The sequence below is a fragment of the Taurulus bubalis genome (assembly GCF_910589615.1).
Source record: "Taurulus bubalis genome assembly, chromosome: 17".
NCBI lineage: Eukaryota > Metazoa > Chordata > Actinopteri > Perciformes > Cottidae > Taurulus > Taurulus bubalis.
Window position 1 is genome coordinate 391,467 of NC_136605.1, and position 19,706 is coordinate 411,172.

Below are 19,706 nucleotides of genomic sequence, written 5' to 3' on the forward strand. Positions count from 1 at the left end.
AGATTCCTCTTTTGTGAATTGAAAAGCTCTTAGGTGTTCCTAACACGACTAAACATTCTCACGCCGACTAGTCCGCCTTCACAGCCTCGCTGTACTCATGGCCATGGTGTGGTTTGTTTATAGCTTTTACCAGTTCTTCTTGTAGCTGATACTGTGCACCAAAGGACTAAAGACCAGCTGACCTTTCTCTGACCTCTGACAGGAAACCTGATGCCAGGGGACCAGATCTTGGAGGTGAACGGGGACAGTCTAGTGGGAGTCACCAGTGACAGGTAGTCCAGTAAAGAGCTACTGCTCGTGTCACATGCTTGACTGAGGTGGTGCAGATACAATAATGTAACTGTGCGTTTGTTTTGCAGAGCTGTGGACATCTTGAGAGGAGCCTCTGCAACTAATCTCATGCGCCTTCTCATAGCCAGAGACGAGGAAGCAAAGTAAGCAAAGTGTCCATAACCGTAACAGTGCTTTGATATGTTACACACTGGTTCTCCCAGTGCCTGTACTGGGATCCACCAGGCTTCTGTTTAGGGCCACAAAAGCTACAAAATACTTGTAACGATCCCCTTTACCCCCGCGAGTCTCGGGCAGCACAAAGAGGGCGACACGCTGTAGTTGGCGGTTTTGTAATAATCTTTATCTATGACAGGTATGCAGGTATTGTCTGTCTGGCCGTTTCCTCTGCTACCTGCTCTCTCTGTCCTCCTCAGTCACTACTCCGGGTTTTATATGGGAGAGACACACACACCAATTGAACCCAGCTGAGGCTGATTACACCTCGTCCCAGCACCTGTTCCCTGAGCCGCTCCTCCACTCTCCCTCTGCAGCTGAGCCGAAACACTCCCCCCCCCCCCCTTCCCCCGCCACAAGACTGAATTAAGTTTTCTGTTAAATTATGAATTATTCACACAACCATGACAAATGTGTCCTCTCCAAAACAGTATACAATACAAATTACATTACATTTGCTTTTGCTTATCCTTCTACACAACATGATCCTTAATTGTAAGTTGCCAAAGGTTCTAGGGAATTTGGAATTTAAAAAAGCAAGACACATGAACATGTCTGACCTTATCGTCTGAAATATAGGATACTGTCTGTCACGAGGTATTACGCTCAGTGAAGAGACTCTGACACAGACATGATTTGCAGGATTTGAGGATACGTGCAGGAAATGAGAGGCTAACAGTGGTAATGGCACGGTGACAGCCACCAGGAGCACACTGTGGATGTATTGTGCAGATCCTAATATGAATATGTAGAACTGTGCCTAAAGGGGCATCCTAAGATTCATGAAGGTTAGAACTGAATGTCTTGTAATTTCGAGGTGATTAGCACTCTTGCAATGGACCCTCCCCATCTTTGTGGTGGAACGACAGCCGACTGAGGAGCTTAACCTAGGGCTGTGCTCCTGACGAGATGAGTTAATCCGTGCTCTGTGCTTTAACTACCCTCCCAGAGCAGAGGACGGAGCTGGAGGGGAGTGGATGGAAGGGGAGGGAGGAGAGGGGATTATGCCGTCTGTCTCTGACTCCCCCTCAACAGACTTCCTGTTCTTCTTATAAAAACAAGTCAGAACTAGCTTAGCGATAGCTGCACGCTTAGCAGCTGCGCCATCTTTTAAACATGTAAAGAAAATCAAATGACGTTGCTGTTCTCATAACCTCAGGAAAGCCTTCTCAAATCACTAAAACCACAACAACACCAGAAGCAGCAACGGATGTTCTAGCTATCCTATCGACTGTGTTGTGGAGAGCTCAAGAGACAGATGGCTGATGTTGACAGAGCAACAGTGTGAACACACAGCAGGGACTTTAAGAGTAGGGAGTACAATTCAGTGAGTGAGAATGTAGGAAAAATCTTTTCCTGGACTTAAAATGTCCCATTCTACACTCAGTATTGAGACACAAATATAATGCTGAATACAACTTTATGGTTGAGGTGGCCCATCATAACGTAGCATCAACCACCTCTGACGAGGGTCTCACAACTATCCGGCTCTGCTTCATAGACTCTCATGCAATGGTTTTAGATGTTCTTCATGTTCAGGCTGGTTTTGGAGCTCGTTGTGTAATCGTGATACAGTGGTCCCTCGTTTATCACGGGGGATACGTTCTAAAAATAACCCGCAATAGACGAAATCTGTGAAGTAATCAGCAATTAAACATTTATGTAAATCTGGCTATCCGAACGCATTCTGTACTGTAGAGGAGACACTGCACGGAGAAGATTGATTGACAATGGTGTACAGTACAGTCCCTTAGCCAATCAGGACGCAGAACACAATGCGCGTTCATACTGTACACTGTAAAAAAAAAGCATGCAAAATTACACTAAAAAGAATCCACGAAACAGCGAGGCCGCGAAAGGTGAACCGCGTTATAGTCAGGGACAACTGTACTTATATATTTTTCTTTTTAACCAGTTTCTATCCTGGATATATCCTTCAAACACATATTGTAGAACTTTCTTTGTCTTTTTTTCTGAATTGAGTTCATAGTTCTTCAGGCAGAGCAGTACTGACAGTGTGGGCTCCATGCTAGTTCTGACATCTTGATGGAATATCAGTGGGGCTTAGACAAGTTGATCAGATACAGATAGAATGGTTAGTTAGGCAAACAGCTACTGTGGTGCTAACATAGCAGCTAGGTGGCTGTGCTCGGCTTGTGATTGGCTAATGCAGCTCTACCCTCTCTGATCACTATCGTGCAGTATCTGACTCCAAATAACGTAAAAAAGCTCAAGATGGCAGCTTTATATTTTGGCTTTACTCTTGTACAGTGGAAGGGAGAGGCGGGAGATAACTATGAATGATGAAAAGAAATAGTGTGAGAATGTGTGAGATTATAAAGACTGCTTCCTAGTTATGATTATGTCCAAACTGATAACAGATTGAGAGTATTTGATCTAAATGTTTGTGCCCAACACTCTGAAAGGTTTTAGATGTAAATGAACCATGTCTATGAATTAGACTTAGTCTTGGACTCTAGGATTATACCAAGGCCAGTTTTATTAATGCATTAAGGTGCACATTTTTAAGATTTTTAGTTAAAACCTGAAAAAAAGTAACATTATCAAAAGAATGTGAAGAAGTAACAGGGTTGACTTGTGAAATGGGTCCGTGTTTGTGCTGTAGAGCTATCTACTGCTAGCCAGCTAACTAGCTAGCCAGCTAGCGCCCGGCCCGTCCGGTCTTCTAATACCGCTTGTTGCTGGCGAGGAGATAGTGAGTCCCTGTAGCGTCCAGTCTGTCCTCAGTCTAACATGTTAGGACATAGAAGGTTTATAAAAGATACATCCATGACCCATGTACATGTTGGTACATTTGAGTTTGTTTATTGTATTAAATCCAAGGTGGCAGAATCAACCCAATAAAAAGCACCCTGACCCTCCACCAGGATGGGGCGAGAGGCAGCTCCAGGAGACGGACCCTCTGTTAGCAGTTAGCTCTAATTCAGCCAGACCCCGATCCCAGGGGTCTGATCCCAGGGGACTCGACTCTGTGCTGGATCAGCAAAATCTCAGTTACTGCCGCCACGCAGTTTAAACCGCTGTGAGCCTGGTTTGTGCTGTCTGAATGAGAGTTGCTGTAGCCGCTCTCCTGCCGACAGGCTGGTCTTCTGGCACCTATACACACAGACCTTGCTGCTGAATAGCTGACCCTAACTGAAATGAAACCCCTGTAATGATTTAAAAGGCTGTATTTCTCCGTAACTATTATATTTTATTTGTAGGCATCAACTCCAGGTTAGTTCTGGCTCAGACTCTGTCTCTGTCTGACAATCTCTTATCCCAATAATGTTTCTCTCTTGGTTTCCCTGAATAGGAGAGAATTTGCTGAGTTGCTGGAGAAGTATGGATCTAATGGCAGCACCGGATCAACACGCAACTCTCCCATACAGCAAGGTGGGGTGTCTTGAAGCTGTAACTGTAATGTAATGTGGGCGTACTAAGAGAACTAAGCCTCAAGGTGGATGGAGTAAGTCTGCCTTTAAAAATGACTTATGACAAGTGCAGTTGTCCATTACACAATAGCCAACATCTGTCTCTGTGGGGAAGGAGGCAGCCGGCTGGTACAGATGTGTTAAAGCACGCATCAGCACGTGAGCAGGGTTGCTCTGTGCAGCGGATCAGGCTACATCCTGGGGGGCGGATCCGTATCCATAGAAAACAAGAACTCACAAATGTATTTTGTGATTTATAGTTTGTCGTGTTTCTGAAGAGTCATCATAGAGAAGAAGGAGAAGCAATACTTGTTTAGATGTAGTGATAACAGCACATAGTTTCAGGGAACAAGTTTTTATTTTCTCAATTAATTTAGTTTATAGATTATTGTAACAGTTATTTGTTTAACTCCTGATTAATATAACGATACACTTCAGTGTGGGGAAAGGTAAATAACTGGAATGATTTACCGACTCTAAGCACAGACTGTGGAGTGTAGCCCTCATCATTGTTGGTCTTGACTTGAGTCTGGACGACCGGTAAAATAAACTCGGTTCCACCTCTGAACACACCTCTAGGACACATGGAGATTTTACAACTTCCTCCACCAAAAGAAGAGCAACAAAATGCTACAATTTGAAGCCTTTAGGATTCGCAGCACAAATGATGGAGTATAACACACATTTACTGTTTATGGAGAAATGTCATAATCATTTTATGCAAACAAACAGACTCTCTTCATGTTAACAAACAAACATGGTGCGAGCACATATGACAACATCCTTCTATACTGCTGGAATTCAGTGTGAACGAATGTGAGGACAGGGAAGAAGCAGATGTTCACCCCAGGCTGTGGATAAAAGAAAAACAAATGCTGGGGCATATTTGGCTGCTCGGCAGTTGGTTTGGTCAGCACATTGGGTATTATTCAGTGCTTAGAGTCACTCAGGCTTAAGAAATGTTTTAACAGGAACATACAGACTTTTTCGGTGGAGAGCCTCAGTGCAAGTGGAGCCATCTGTGGCAGCAGCAAATTGTTGAAGAATTCTATTTCAGTACATCTGAAATGTGGAAGAAGTGCGTCAGACCATCACGCTTGCTTACTACCCCTCATCAAAATAATGACTTTACAGTGTTGGTAGTTATTTAACTCACTATCTAAAGCCATCTCTTTTTCCATTTGGACAATTGTTGATGTGTCACCTCTACCACAGCGCAGGTTCAATGCCCGTCCTCACTGTTGTGTGGTTTGGTTCTTTCTTCAGATCCCAAAGGAGGCCGCTACCTGGAAAGTACATCATCCGGTTCCTCGTCTCGCTCCCAGAGTCCTTTGTTGTTGAGCCCAGCCGGCTCTCAGAACATGTACAACAACAGTGGGCCCATGCTGCGCTCCCTCAGGTAAGCTTCGTTTTACAGGAGTCACATAAACAGTCACATCAACTACAACATCTCCTGCTGTAAAGACGCTGAGTCGGGAAGTTGTGGCACGCAAATACTAAACATAGATTTACAAACTATTGTGTAGATTTGTATTCATGCGTGTCATTACATTATTTGTCTTGGTAGGTGGGCAGTTGACATTACATGGTACATAAACACTTTATTGCCTAGCTATTTTATAGTTTAATTGTTTTTCACAAATGTGCTAGATGTATTATGATTATTTTTCCCTATTAGCTTATTTTCTCATTGCACACCTCTGTTCCTCTGTTGCCTTGAGCTCCTGCATGGCGCTGTGAGGCCGCTGGTTAACAGCACTCATCCAATCACATTTCACTTCTGTTTCTCTACGAACTCGAGAGCAGATTAGACTATATGAGAAGGCCTGCTAGCATGTGTTTTGCCACAGGGCCGCGTGACCCTTAACGTGCGCTGTGATTGGTCAGTGTGTCAGTCCACACCCTGGACCTGAAGCGCACCGATAAACTGTACAACAGCTGCTGAACTTTTTTTTAAGGAGAGCGGATGGACTTTGTCTTTAGTGAACAGCATCTGGTAAGTTTCCTGCTTTTTGTGTTTTTTCTTCTGCGGTGGCGATCAGCTGTTAAACTAAACAGACAGCGGACGTAGAGACCAAAACCACAGCCCGCCACTGATCTATATATATATATATATATATATATATATATATATATATATATTACACTCACCTAAAGGATTATTAGGAACACCTGTTCAATTTCTCATTAATGCAATTATCTAATCAACCAATCACATGGCAGTTGCTTCAATGCATTTAGGGGTGTGGTCCTGGTCAAGACAATCTCCTGAACTCCAAACTGAATGTCAGAATGGGAAAGAAAGGTGATTTAAGCAATTTTGAGCGTGGCATGGTTGTTGGTGCCAGACGGGCCGGTCTGAGTATTTCACAATCTGCTCAGTTACTGGGATTTTCACGCACAACCATTTCTAGGGTTTACGAAGATTGGTGTGAAAAGGGAAAAACATCTAGTATGCAGCAGTCCTGTGGGCGAAAATGCCTTGTTGATGCTAGAGGTCAGAGGAGAATGGGCCGACTGATTCAAGCTGATAGAAGAGCAACTTTGACTGAAGTAACCACTCGTTACAACCAAACAAAGGTATGCAGCAAAGCATTTGTGAAGCCACAACACGCACAACCTTGAGGCGGATGGGCTCCAACAGCAGAAGACCCCACCGGGTACCACTCATCTCCACTACAAATAGGAACAAGAGGCTGCAATTTGCAAAAGCTCATCAAAATTGGACAGTTGAAGACTGAAAAAATGTTGCCTGGTCTGATGAGTCTCGATTTCTGTTGAGACATTCAGATGGTAGAGTCAGAATTTGGCGTAAACAGGATGAGAACATGGATCCATCATGCCTTGTTACCACTGTGCAGGCTGGTGGTGGTGGTGTAATGGTGTGGGGGATGTTTCCTTGGCACACTTTAGGCCCCTTAGTGCCAATTGGGTATCGTTTAAATGCCACGGCCTACCTGAGCATTGTTCCTGACCATGTCCATCCCTTTATGGCCACCATGTACCCATCCTCTGATGGCTACTTCCAGCAGGATAATGCACCATGTCACAAAGCTCCAATCATTTCAAATTGGTTTCTTGAACATGACGATGAGTTCACTGTACTGAAATGGCCCCCACAGTCACCAGATCTCAACCCAATAGAGCATCTTTGGGATGTGGTGGAACGGGAGCTTCGTGCCCTGGATGTGCATCCCACAAATCTCCATCAACTGCAAGACGCTATCCTATCAATATGGGCCAACATTTCTAAAGAATGCTTTCAGCACTTTGTTGAATCAATGCCACGTAGAATTAAGGCAGTTCTGAAGGCGAAAGGGGGTCAAGCACAGTATTAGCATGGTGTTCCTAATAATCCTTTAGGTGAGTGTATATAAGAACTGTTTACACAGGACAAACCTCATCCTGACAATGCTTTACTTCAAAAACACTTTCTTGCTTGTTGCATTTCATCTACATTAAGATATGTGCTTTTACAAAAGTAATTTGTTAATTTTTCACGTGTCAAGTTCCCGGTTTGATGACAGTGAATCTAGTGCCGAGGTGGTTTACCGGCACCCCGAGGCTCAGTCAGCCAATAAAACATCTAACCGTGATAACCGGCTAAAGGGAGCTACGGTTAGCAGCAGTTAGCGGTTACTTTAGCAACAAATAAAGCTACCTGTCCACCACATAAAGTAAAGTAAATCACCGAGGTAGTTGTTAAACTGGCCTTATAACATGAGTTGACATATTAATGAACATTTTAATTGGTTCCACTGTAGTTGAGGTCAAGGTAATTATTGGTGACACCGTTATTTTATTATTTGACAGCGTAATCAAATGAACTGACATCTTTATTAAGTCCTAATGGTTCCACTGGGCTGTGGTTGAGGTCAAGGCCATTATTCATGACACCGATAGAAAATCATTTGACATTGTTACGCTTATTGACATTTTAAGGACTAGTTCAAAGTGTTCTACTGCAGTTGAGATGAAGGAACATCTTTTATATCAATTAGTCTGTCAGGAGACCGTTAGGATTGTGCTTCATGAACATGAAACTCAATCCTAACGGTCTCCTGACAGTCAATGCAAAAACCAGACACCAAGCTTAACATAAAGCACAATCGCTTCTGGAGGTTTGATGATGAGGCCTGCTATGGCATGTTTATGATGTTAATGTTAAGTAGTCGCACTACAACAAAGACATCTCAAACAATGTCAACTTTCATTCAAAATAACATAATCCCAACCCATTCTACCGTCTTAGAACAAGTTCACCATGCGTTGTGAGTGTTTGCCACGTCATCAGCATTCATATATGTATAATGTCATTGTTTAATAGAGCACAGCATTTTTTCTACAACTGGACTCTTAATTTAGCTCTGAAAGTGCACCAGATTCAACTTAAATGTAGGCTACAAAATGTTCTTTCTAAATGCGTGATGTTTCCAAAGTTAATGATTGATTGTGTTGAATAAATGCAATATCTGTGCAGAAGTAGGACAGTAATGCCAAGGAGGACTAATACAGGTTATTTGAGGTCATTCTGAGACACACCCCTGGTGGCAAAAATCACATCAACCTGACTGATGCAGAAAAATAGAGCACACACAGCCTTTTTCCTTAACTTCAGAGATTGATGAGGCCGTGTGGCTTCCTGTCCCCAGTCATCCAGGTGAAGGAGTGATTCAGCTCATTTCACTGGCGAGATCCAGCAGTTTGGGCATCACCATCGGAGGAGGGTCCAACCGGCCCGACGGCCCGGCTGTCTTCATTCAGGAAGTCCTGTCTGGAGGAGACTGCCACCGGGTAAGAACCCAAACACACCTGGAACTCACAGAGGAAGAAGAAACTCATTAGGATTTGTAAAGGGGCCAGACCAGGATGTTTTTATTGTGTAGACAAAGACATGATAAATAAACACAGAATTGTCTGAAATGATGAACCGTCATCCGGGTAGTATATAATTTATACTTTTTAAGCTTTAGTGCTATTATTAGTGGATTTAACTAAATCTGGAGTGTACGTGTGAAGCTGCATTCATTGACTTTTGGACAACTAGTGGTTATTAGTGCGCACACTATTTTTGACACACACTGTATTTTTTTATATATATATATATATATATATATATATATATATATATATATATATATATATATATATATATATATATATATATATATGTATACATACACAATACATGTTAGCAAATACTTGCTGACTTATGCAACCAGCACACACATTACCATTGATATTGGTTAAAATAAGAAATCCCCTACAGTATGGTAACACGAGGACTGGAGGACCACAAGGATACCTGGTTAAGGTTAACATGACTGAGATGGATGCAATGCAGCAGTGAGGGACTACTTTAAGGGAAATGAAGTGGACAAGATGGAGGGCGGTAGAGAAGAGACAGAGGTGCAGACCTCTGCAGCTTTGGCCTCAGATTAGTGTAACACATGAACTGAAGGTATCCATAGCTGAAAGAAACATTAACTTAAAGTAACATTAACCATAGTAATGTAGACTGAAAATAACAAACGTTACGCTCTCCAATTGTCTGTTTATCATTTTCCATTTTCCACGGCTTCCTGTACATTTGAGACTTGATTATAAGGTTCTTATAAGTACTTAAGGCACTAAATGGTCTTACTTCTCAATATATCTCAGTTCTTCTATCCTATACTTCTATCTTCTATTCCAGTCTCTCGGCTGAAGACTAATTGGGACGAGCTTTGGGGATAAGAGCCCCGAGGCTTCCTGAGGAAATAAGGCAGGCTGAGTCAGTGGCTTCTTTTAAAGCCCGGCTCAAAACCTGCTTTATGACACTGCCTCCAGAGTTCAGTTATTATGTGTTCTGGGTTTTGCTATTTTAATTTGGATGTTGCTCTTTTATTACTTTTATTTTGTTTTTTTAATGTGAAGCAACTTTTTAACTATAAATTAAGATATATATATATTTATTTATTTATACCGGCTCATAATGGTAATACAACTTCCTTGCAGTGGATATGAGGCTTGGAGAGTTGCTGTAATTTAGCAATATAGTAGCCAGGCCATGAAGTTCTTAAAACCTGATCAGTGAAATAAAAAATCTAACTAACTCTAATCCTAACTGGTGAAAGGAGGCCATCACAGGTGATGCGATTGTGTTGCTTTGAATTTCCCATGATGCAGCGGTCAGTAGTGCTAAATCATCCAAGTGTGTCACAGGGTTTAAGCAGTGAACCTGGATGCCGATTCAACAGTTCGAAAGTACATTTAATTTAACAAAAAACAAGAAAAGGCTTAAAAAAACACTATATCTAAACAGAGCGGTCGACAGGCTCACTCACGGGCAACACACAGGGAACAAACGGGGGACACACAGGGAACAAACGGGGAACACACAGGGAACATGCGGGGAACACACAGGGAACAAACGGGGAACACATAGGGAACAAACGGGGAACACACAGGGAACATGCGGGGAACACACAGGGAACAAACGGGGAACACACAGGGAACATACGGGGAACACACAGGGAACAAACGGGGAACACACAGGGAATAAACGGGGAACACACAGGGACCATGCGGGGGACACACAGGGAACAAACGGGGAACACACAGGGAACATACGGGGAACACACAGGGAACATGTGGGGAACACACAGGGAACACACAGGGAACTCACGGGGAACACACAGGGAACAAACGGGGAACACGTGGGGAGCACGCGAGGAACACACAGGGAACTCACAGGGAACACACAGGGAACACACAGGGAACACACAGGGAACACACACACACACACACACACTTATTGTTGATTTTGTTCTTTTCATTGGATTTGTTGACAGAAATAATGTGTTTTTGTCCTGAGGCTACAAGCTGAAGGGTTTTGCCTTTAGTGCATTGGTGGAAGCACTGAGCAGCCGAGGTGAGACAGAACAGTAAATGTTCCATTTATCCTGAGGGGAAGTTGCTGTTGAACAAGATGCATGAGCTCTGCACCCTGGCCTCAGTGTCTAAGGGAATGCACAGAACAGTCATCTGCGCTGGACAAAACAAAGCAACAAGTGCTGGATCCTGCGACCGCACGAAGGGGAATTAGAATGAGGACGTTGACGTTCAATAAACTACACGTCCTCCGTTTCCACATACTGCTCTATCTTCCTTTTCTCCAGCTTCCCCTGCTTCTTTCTGCCCAATCCCATCCTCCTCGCCTCTCTGCCCGCCCACTCGCTGTCAGCTGTGGGCAAGATGACAAGGAGGGAAAGAGGAGAATGGCGGAGGAATGCGCTTAAAGAGAGCTGTTACTAAGCAGATGTTTCTGGTTGCACATGTAGCCAGGATTTACATCACTTTTATTCTAGAAGCCATGAGTGACAGTGATGACAGAGAGAGCCTCAGGCGACGTATATATATGGATCATGGGATATGTATCTTATCCCATGATCCCTGTGGAACGTTGTTTGAGGACAAGATTAGCAAAATGGATTTCTATCAGTGTTGTGACATTTTGTGCTTGTGTTTTGATTCCTCTCTCTCTCTTTGAGTCATATCGACATTCATCTGCAGCATAATCCATGAATGATGAGCTTGATATGCATATCAATTTCTCGGGTTTCTTTCTTTCTTTTTTTATTTTATAGCTCCTAAAAAGATAATTTTCACTCAAAATCATTTTGAGTAAAATACTTTTCAAAGCATTTTCCTATAACTAAAATAAATTAAAAAGTCACAAAAGTGCATGTTTATTTATGTCTCATTCGTGGTTATTTTAGTATTATTTCCCATACGAATTATGCTACTGCCTTTTGTCTTATTTCAGATTTGCATGTAAAACACTGTGCATTAGTATTATTATAGAATCATTTCGCCTTCAGTTCATACTGTGGTATAAACCCTGAAGTAACTGTACATTCTCTGTATAAAGCATCATCTATACTCCAGATCCTTTGAGCAGGAATAGGATTATAGAACGAAGATGCCATGTGCCACCCGACTAGAGTGGCACTAACATGATTCTGACTCAGTCACAGTCTGATCTCAGCATTACTTATGTTGCATGCTTGCCAAAGAATGTTGAATGATGACGGTTTTATTTATTTCACGTATTGTGGGCTCATTAACTTTATTTCAATATTCGGTACTGGCATGTTTAACACTGCAGTAATCAACAGTTCTCGGGGCTCATAGTCTCTGCACTTCTCTTCAGAGCTTTTTAGGTCACAGTCAGATATCAGATGTCAGTCTCAGTTTATTCCACTTCTCCAGAGAGGTTCATAGCCATCTCTCTTTCCTGAGGGATAAGGCTGCAGTGCAGCAGACATGTATGCATTGATTTTAGTCCATTTCTTTATCACTGACCTACTAACTCAACTCCCTAGTACCAGATGGTGAATACAGAGTAGTAGAACTACACGTGTTAAAGACCAGGCACACTGTCTGTGGTCATGAAGTCTCTTTACCTCACTCTCCACTAGACTAATGCCTGGCTCCTTCACAGCTCCTGACACTCACGCTCTCAGATTCACAGTCTTATGCTTATGGAAGCAGGTTGTCTATTTCCTCTAAATCCCAACTCTTAATCCCATATCATATAGGAAGCAAGCGAGCATTTCATGCACAGTGATGTACTGCATGGGATGAGTCTGCTAGGGAATTATGCAGCTATGCTTATTAGAGCTGTAGTTGTTGCTGTGCATCTCCATGTTTAACCCAACCGGACCAACCGGTCCTGCTCGATATGAATAGTGCCATCAGATAAATCCAGCTGTGATTTGGCGCTATATAAATCAATTTGACTAGGTGGCAAAACCTTGTTACTGGTGACAGTGAGCACACTTCAGAGGTCTGGACCGTTCAGAACACGCAGACAGGAAGCCACTGATCAGAGAACTCATGTGAGCCACGAGATCCTCTCTCCTGGTCTGAGTGAGGACTCAGTAGCTGAATCTGATGCAGCTGTTTGATCGACTTCTTAGAGAGAGAGCTGTGAATCACTGTTACAGTAGTTACATCCTGCTGAGATATTAGTATTTTAACTCTTTCTATATTACTGTCATGGTAGGCTGACTTTGTAATCGATCATCTTGTCATTTGTTGGGTCCAAAGACAAATTATCTAAAAACCCAAACACATCTGCAATTCAGCGTTCGGTGTGCATAGTACGTGTGTGTTGTCCATATGATTATTGTGAGACATTTGCACTGGTAGAACATGTAGATGTTGAAGAGAAGATTTAAGAAGATGTCTCAATGTATGAACAGAATGAGCCATCAGAGGAACGCAGGTGCCCTGTGTGGTTCTTCAGCTCAACATGACTGAAGCTGTCTCTGTGGTGCAGGACGGACGTCTGCGGCCTGGAGATCAGCTCATCGCCGTGAACAAGGAGTCCTTGATAGGTGTGACCCACGAAGAGGCCAAGAGCATGCTGACCAAAGTCAAAGCCAGGTGAGTGGTTCTAGTGGAGCATCTGTGCTGTCAGTAGGGATCAGTCAGCTATAACACGGCCCTCTTTCCTGCTACTATGTGCCTCACTGTGTACCTGGTTAAGTCTTTGCATTTGTGTGGATTGTGTCTCCAGCCAGGACAGTGCTGTGGAGATAGCCTTCATCCCGGGGAAGGGACTGTTCCCCAGCAGCACATCTCTCCACAACGGGGTCCAGCGAGCTGCAGGCAACAGCTACAACTCTGGACGCTTGAAAGTCCACATCCGATCACCAGAGGTCAGCTCCGCTTTGTTTCACCACAAACAACCAGGACACGTCACGGCGTGTCCATTCTGTCAGTGGACTTCTGGCCTGAGCTCCACCGCCGTGGCTGGAGGCGTTATGTGTTCTGGATGTTTGTGGTCGTGGTATCTCAGGAACGCTTCTTCACACTCGGCACAAACGTCCACTTCAACGATTAACTGATTTGAATGTAGTGGACAAAGGTCAAAGGTAAAGGCCTTGACTCCCCAGTAAGTAATTAGGACAATTTCACACAAATGTCTAATTAGATAAAATGACAAAGTGATGATATTTTGGGCAAACATGGATTTTAACCGAGGTAAAGAACCGCAAGGCAGTTATTCTAGCAGTTATTCACCCTCTCAGCAGAGTGAATGATAGCAGATATGCTGCGTGATGGAGGAGCAGAGGATGGAAGTCATGAAGTCACCTTTTGTGTCATCAATTGTACATACATGTTTCTTTGTAGATCTGTGCAGAGGAGCCAGTGCCAGAGTCCTCCCCTTCTCCTTCTCCTGACATCTGCCCACCAGATATTCATATTTCAGGTAAAACACATTCTCTCTCAGTTTCTCTTTCAGTTTTTTCTCATATATAATCTATAGACTGGACCATTGGGTCACAGCACAATTATACTTCTCAGAACCTTTTCCCATTGCAGAGACTCTTTAGGGATTAAAGGAATACGTCACCCTCAAAATGACCGTTCGTATTTTAGTTATTAGCGGTGTGTTAGCTTAACGTTGTTTTCCTCTCATATCTTCTTCACATTTTAAACAGAGAAAAGTCTTGATGAATTGAAGTAAAAGAGGGCTGCACTACAACAGCCAAACTCTATGAAAACATCCGTTTACAATCCCTCACACAGTTGGTGCAGTGTGATGCAGGTATCACGTGTCCAGTCGTACGTATTTAAAACACTTTCACACTGCAGGCGCGCTACTCGTCCATACAAGGTTTACATCTACTTACAAGTATTGTGTGTATCCAAGCCTGACATGTATTACTCCTCTGTGCCATAGATCTCCATTAAATCAATATAAATGAGCCTCACTCATACCATCAACACACACACTTTTTTAAAGTATATTTTGACTCAATCCCACATTCACTGCTGCCACAAATACTCAGCAGAGCACCAAAGAGGGATTAATCAACCACTGAAAAAAATCTCCTACAAACGCACTATTCCCTCTTAAGGCCTGATAACGACTACAGTGGTCAGCGGTATCTGACTGAGAGCCGTTTTAAAGATGTGCATGTATTCAGGAGGAACCACTGGGCAAAGAGCCACAGACGGGTCAGAACATGTTAAGAGACAGAAGAACACGTTGATGGGTTTGATTTGTTTCACAGGGTTTGATGACAATAAGAGAAATATAGAATAGCCTTCTGCTTTTAGAAAATACACACTGATGTATGTTTACTAAAACTGGGTGGAAACAATTATATCAATACAGTTTAAAAAAACCTGCATCACAGAACCAACACAAAGCCCTTCATATTGGGGCGATGGCATGCAGAAGTCCTGTGCTTAGAAACACTGTGAAAGGAAGCCTTACACAGACCAGTTGCTGCTAAAGCTGCTATGCTATCATGCTAACACGCTACATGCATGTTACATGCCCTTGATCCTGATGATCACAGCTCTTGTTTGGACCGGAACCAGAACCCCCATTACATTCCCTCCACCATCATATCCACCACTCTCACTGTCTTCTTCACTTGTATTATATATTCTAGCAAAGCAGCTATGCTGTAAAATAACAGCTGGCAAATCAGAGTTGAGACTTTCAGTGGTTTGTCCTGGAAGTCCCTGAAATCTGAAACATAGATAAACCCATCTGATCCCAGAATGAAAAACGGGGAACATTTCCTCCCTGACAGAGATTGTGGATTAAGAGGAGAGGATGAGCCTTAATAGAAAGCACAGCACAGCAGGGGACCTCCAATCACACGGAGCGTTAGGGATCATGAAGGTTCCCTCTTGGTAATAGTGGGTGTGGGTCATTATTGTTCTGTCCTTCCTTATCCTCAGTGACTGCATAGCAGCTGCTGTTTGACAATCAGATGAAAACCCACCTCAAGCCTCTGCAGCTCGTGGATGACGATTAATCAGAATCTTTTTCAGACGCTCTCATCCTCTGTTGCTTCATGTTAACAGGTGTTCTGGTATTGGTTTCATAAACATGTGATACAGGAGCAGCCGTGAGCAGAACGTTAGAGACGTACATCTCTCCTGACCTCATTTCATCTAACGATACCATACATGAGGTTCCGTTAGATGAATTATAATAACAGGTGTAACACAGGTGTTGCTAAAGGCTGACATGATCAGTCAGTCCTCACTGCTGAGGACCAGCGGCTCCAGGGCGAGGGTCGCTCGTAGGTCCCAGCTCAAAGCCACTTCACAGCCTAGCCCAATCCTGTTGGCCTGGATTACAGCAGTCAAGGTTATTCACAAGGTGCTGTGACCACGAGCTTCTCTCCTATTGGTCCAGCCAGTTGCTAGCCGGGAAAGGTGTCAACAAGCTGCTCTGAGGTGAGCAGGAACAAATACTGGCTGGATACCTTTTTTAATTTTATTAAAGAGTAGAATTTTGATGTCATTCCTGTTGAATTCAGCCGTGGTGAAGGTGGTTGGGCCTCCTCAGCCCACCGGGTCACATACCCACGTACACTCCCACGTACACTCCCACGTATACTCCCACGTATACTCCCACATCTCCTAAAGTCAGCTGACCTCTCATCAGCTCATCTCTTACCGCTCGGGCAGTGTTATGGTCACAGGACATCAACGGCGTACAATCCTGTTAGAGAGATAAATGTGACTGTAAACCCCTCTTTGCACGCAACTATCATCACCTGGGGTCCGACTACAGGTGTTAATCCCACACGTCGGTAATTTGTAGAGTCAACAGCTTTTCTGCTCGGTAAAAGAAAGGGAAACTCTGTTGAGAATGTCATTTATTTTGTTTTTAAAATGTTATCATGTATTTTCTATTATGCTATTGTATGAATCCATCACTGACGATGGGTTGTTTCTTAAGTCATAACTAAAATGTGAGAATAATGTAGACACACAAAGCTGTTTGCACATCCTGTGACAACATTAATACTCTGTTATTCTTTCTTTCATCCAGCTATTTTATTGTTGTTGTTATTTTTTTGTTCTTTATTCTATTAGTAGTATTATTGCATATATCTTTCATCCTTGTTGTTTTTATATCTTATCTTATTTTCTGTGTAAAGGGCTGCTACGCGACACGAAATTTCCCCTTGGGGACTAATAAAGTATATATTCATTCATTCATTCATTCATGTTCTACCCACATAAACACGCCAAACTCACTCTTAAAATCTACTGTTGACATTTCCAAATGTATTCTACGACCACATGATCCGTATCAGTTTATATATATATATATATATATATATATATATATATATATATATATATATATATATATATATATATTCATATGCTTTGAAATAATGTCTGAACATCATTTCATGAAATTCGAAATTGTTCTGGTCTTGATCCGTATCAGTTTATATATATATATATATATATATATATATATATATATATATATATATCAGTTGTCCCAGAGATGAGGACAAATAAAAGAAAAACACCACCGTGATGGCAAATACAGAAATACCATATTCGTAGCTGAACTTTATTTATTTGTTTCTAGAATGACAACTCGTTGTTGATGTGGAGAAGTGGATATAACCCGGGTTCATAGCACGGCTGTTGCCACAACAACAGACCTGTCAATCATTACCAGTCTGGGGTCACGGGTGCTGCAGATCCTTTGGGTGGGACGGGGGTCAGTGGAATGAGTCCATCGCCCTAGCAACAGAGGGGTGCAGACACACACTCTCAGAGGAAATGTTCCCATTGCCACAACACATCTGGGACAGACACACTCATCAAATTAATATTAGCATTGGCTGTCTGCCCTCCCTCTCCCATCTATATAATCATCCACCTTTCCTCCACTCTCCTCTCTTTTTAATCATCTGCTTTTCATCTCCCACCCTACCACACACACACACACACACACACACACACACACACCTTCCCTATCACCACAGCCACCCGCTTCCACCAAATCCACAGAGAATATCCGTCCATCCACTCTGATATTACAGATTATGCAATGATATTCCTCCTCCTGTTGTTTCCTAAGTGTTGCCTCACATTCTCTGTCATAACTGTTTACAGGCCTGTGGCCCTGGTTTGATGCGGATACTGTATTTTCTACATCAGCATGTTTTTTGTACACATTCTAGATCTTGGTCACTGCTTTCCTCTTTTGTTTTTGAGGAAAACCAAACTGTATATTTTCATGTGTCTTCTTCTTCCTTCTCTTTTTTCCACCTCCTGCTTCTTTTCCCTTTTCTTTAGGTTCAACCAGCCAGAGGTCGCCGACGGGGGCCAAACCTAAGATAACCCTGGACCCCTACATACGCCTCAAATCAGACAAGTTAGACGTGGTGAGTCCTGGCCTCAGCTCAGAGCTGAAGTAGTGGTGCATTCAGTCTGCGGAGCACGCACTCCTTGCCTAGCTTCATCCACCTGTCTCTTTGTCATGATGCACATGCAGACTGGTTGGATGCAGACTGGTTAGATGCAGACTGGTTGGATGTAGACTGGTTGGATGCAGACTGGTTAGACGTAGACTGGTTGGATGCAGACTGGTTGGATGCAGACTGGTTGGGTGCAGACTGGTTGGATGCAGACTGGTTGGATGTAGACTGGTTGGATGCAGACTGGTTGGATGCAGACTGGTTGGATGTAGACTGGTTGGGTGCAGACTGGTTGGATGTAGACTGGTTGGATGTAGACTGGTTGGATGTTGACTGGTTGGATGCAGACTGGTTGGATGTAGACTGGTTGGATGTAGACTGTTAGATGTAGACTGGTAAGATGTAGACTGGTTGGATGTAGACTGTTAGATGTAGACTGGTTGGATATAGACTGGTTGGATGTAGACTGGTTGGATGTAGACTGGTTGGGTGCAGACTGGTTGGATGTAGACTGGTTGGATGTAGACTGGTTGGATGTAGACTGGTTAGATGCAGACTGGTTAGATGTAGACTGGTTGGATGCAGACTAATTGGATGTAAACTGGTTAGATGTAGACTGGTTAGATGTAGACTGGTTGGATGTAGACTGGTTGGATGTAGACTGGTTAGATGTAGACTGGTTTGATGTAGACTTGTTGGATGCAGACTGGTTGAATGTAGACTGGTTGGATGTAGACTAATTGGATGTAGACTGGTTAGATATAGACTGGTTGGATGCAGACTGGTTGGGTGCAGACTGGTTGGGTGCAGACTGGTTGGGTGCAGACTGGTTGGATGCAGACTGGTTGAATGCAGACTGGTTGGGTCCAGGACCCTCCAGTAGTCTTCGAAAGAGCTGGTCTACTGTTCCACGCTCCTTTTGAAAGCAGAGTGTGGCACTTGGCACATCCTTGGACCTGAACCGCTCACCCTACCTGTGGTCACTGAAAGGTGCCTCCATGGAGCAGCAACAATCTCAATACATTGAATGGCAACCTGCCCTTAAGATGGTCATTACACATTAGACAGTTTGTCCCGTAGGCAGTGCAAGAGGAAAGGTCATCGGGTCACCAGGACGATCCATCCTCTGTGGTCAGTGGATACTCAGGCTGGGCGGAGCTTGTTAATCCCAACATCGCGTGTGTCATCCCCTCACTTGGTGTTTTGATCATGGTGGTGATGGAAGTTGGGTGGATATCTGGTGAAGGACAGATATGATCCACGTCAACATTCAACGAACCTTGTGATATGAAATGCGTTGCATTCAGTATGTTTCTAGGTTTTGACAGAAGCAGATTTAAACTGAGGGTTCCTCTCCTTCTCATTTGCAACTTTCTCAGCCCCGAGCTTTCTCTTTTCCAATTATAGAAGTCTCTCTCTATTCTCTCTCTGCTGGCTTCATCGCGCTGCACTCTTCATTTAAACGCTCTCAGCACATTCTCATTGATCCTCTCGCCCTCTCACCCCTGCCCTC

The 19,706-nt window shown here is 43.3% G+C and overlaps 1 protein-coding gene across 1 annotated transcript in view; it reads left to right on the forward strand.

Moving 5' to 3' along the window:
• The window catches only part of LOC306750077 (syntaxin-binding protein 4), a gene marked incomplete at both ends in the record, with an annotated part of 69,191 nt that overhangs the window by 38,882 nt on the left and 10,603 nt on the right, over positions 1-19,706 (forward strand). Inside the window, 9 exons of the mRNA XM_079233468.1 lie at positions 203-272; positions 360-434; positions 3,824-3,903; positions 5,208-5,340; positions 8,594-8,735; positions 13,267-13,373; positions 13,507-13,648; positions 14,124-14,202; positions 18,072-18,160. Of these exons, the coding sequence (XP_079089594.1) occupies positions 203-272; positions 360-434; positions 3,824-3,903; positions 5,208-5,340; positions 8,594-8,735; positions 13,267-13,373; positions 13,507-13,648; positions 14,124-14,202; positions 18,072-18,160 (917 nt within the window). The remainder of the gene's footprint in view (positions 1-202; positions 273-359; positions 435-3,823; positions 3,904-5,207; positions 5,341-8,593; positions 8,736-13,266; positions 13,374-13,506; positions 13,649-14,123; positions 14,203-18,071; positions 18,161-19,706) is intronic.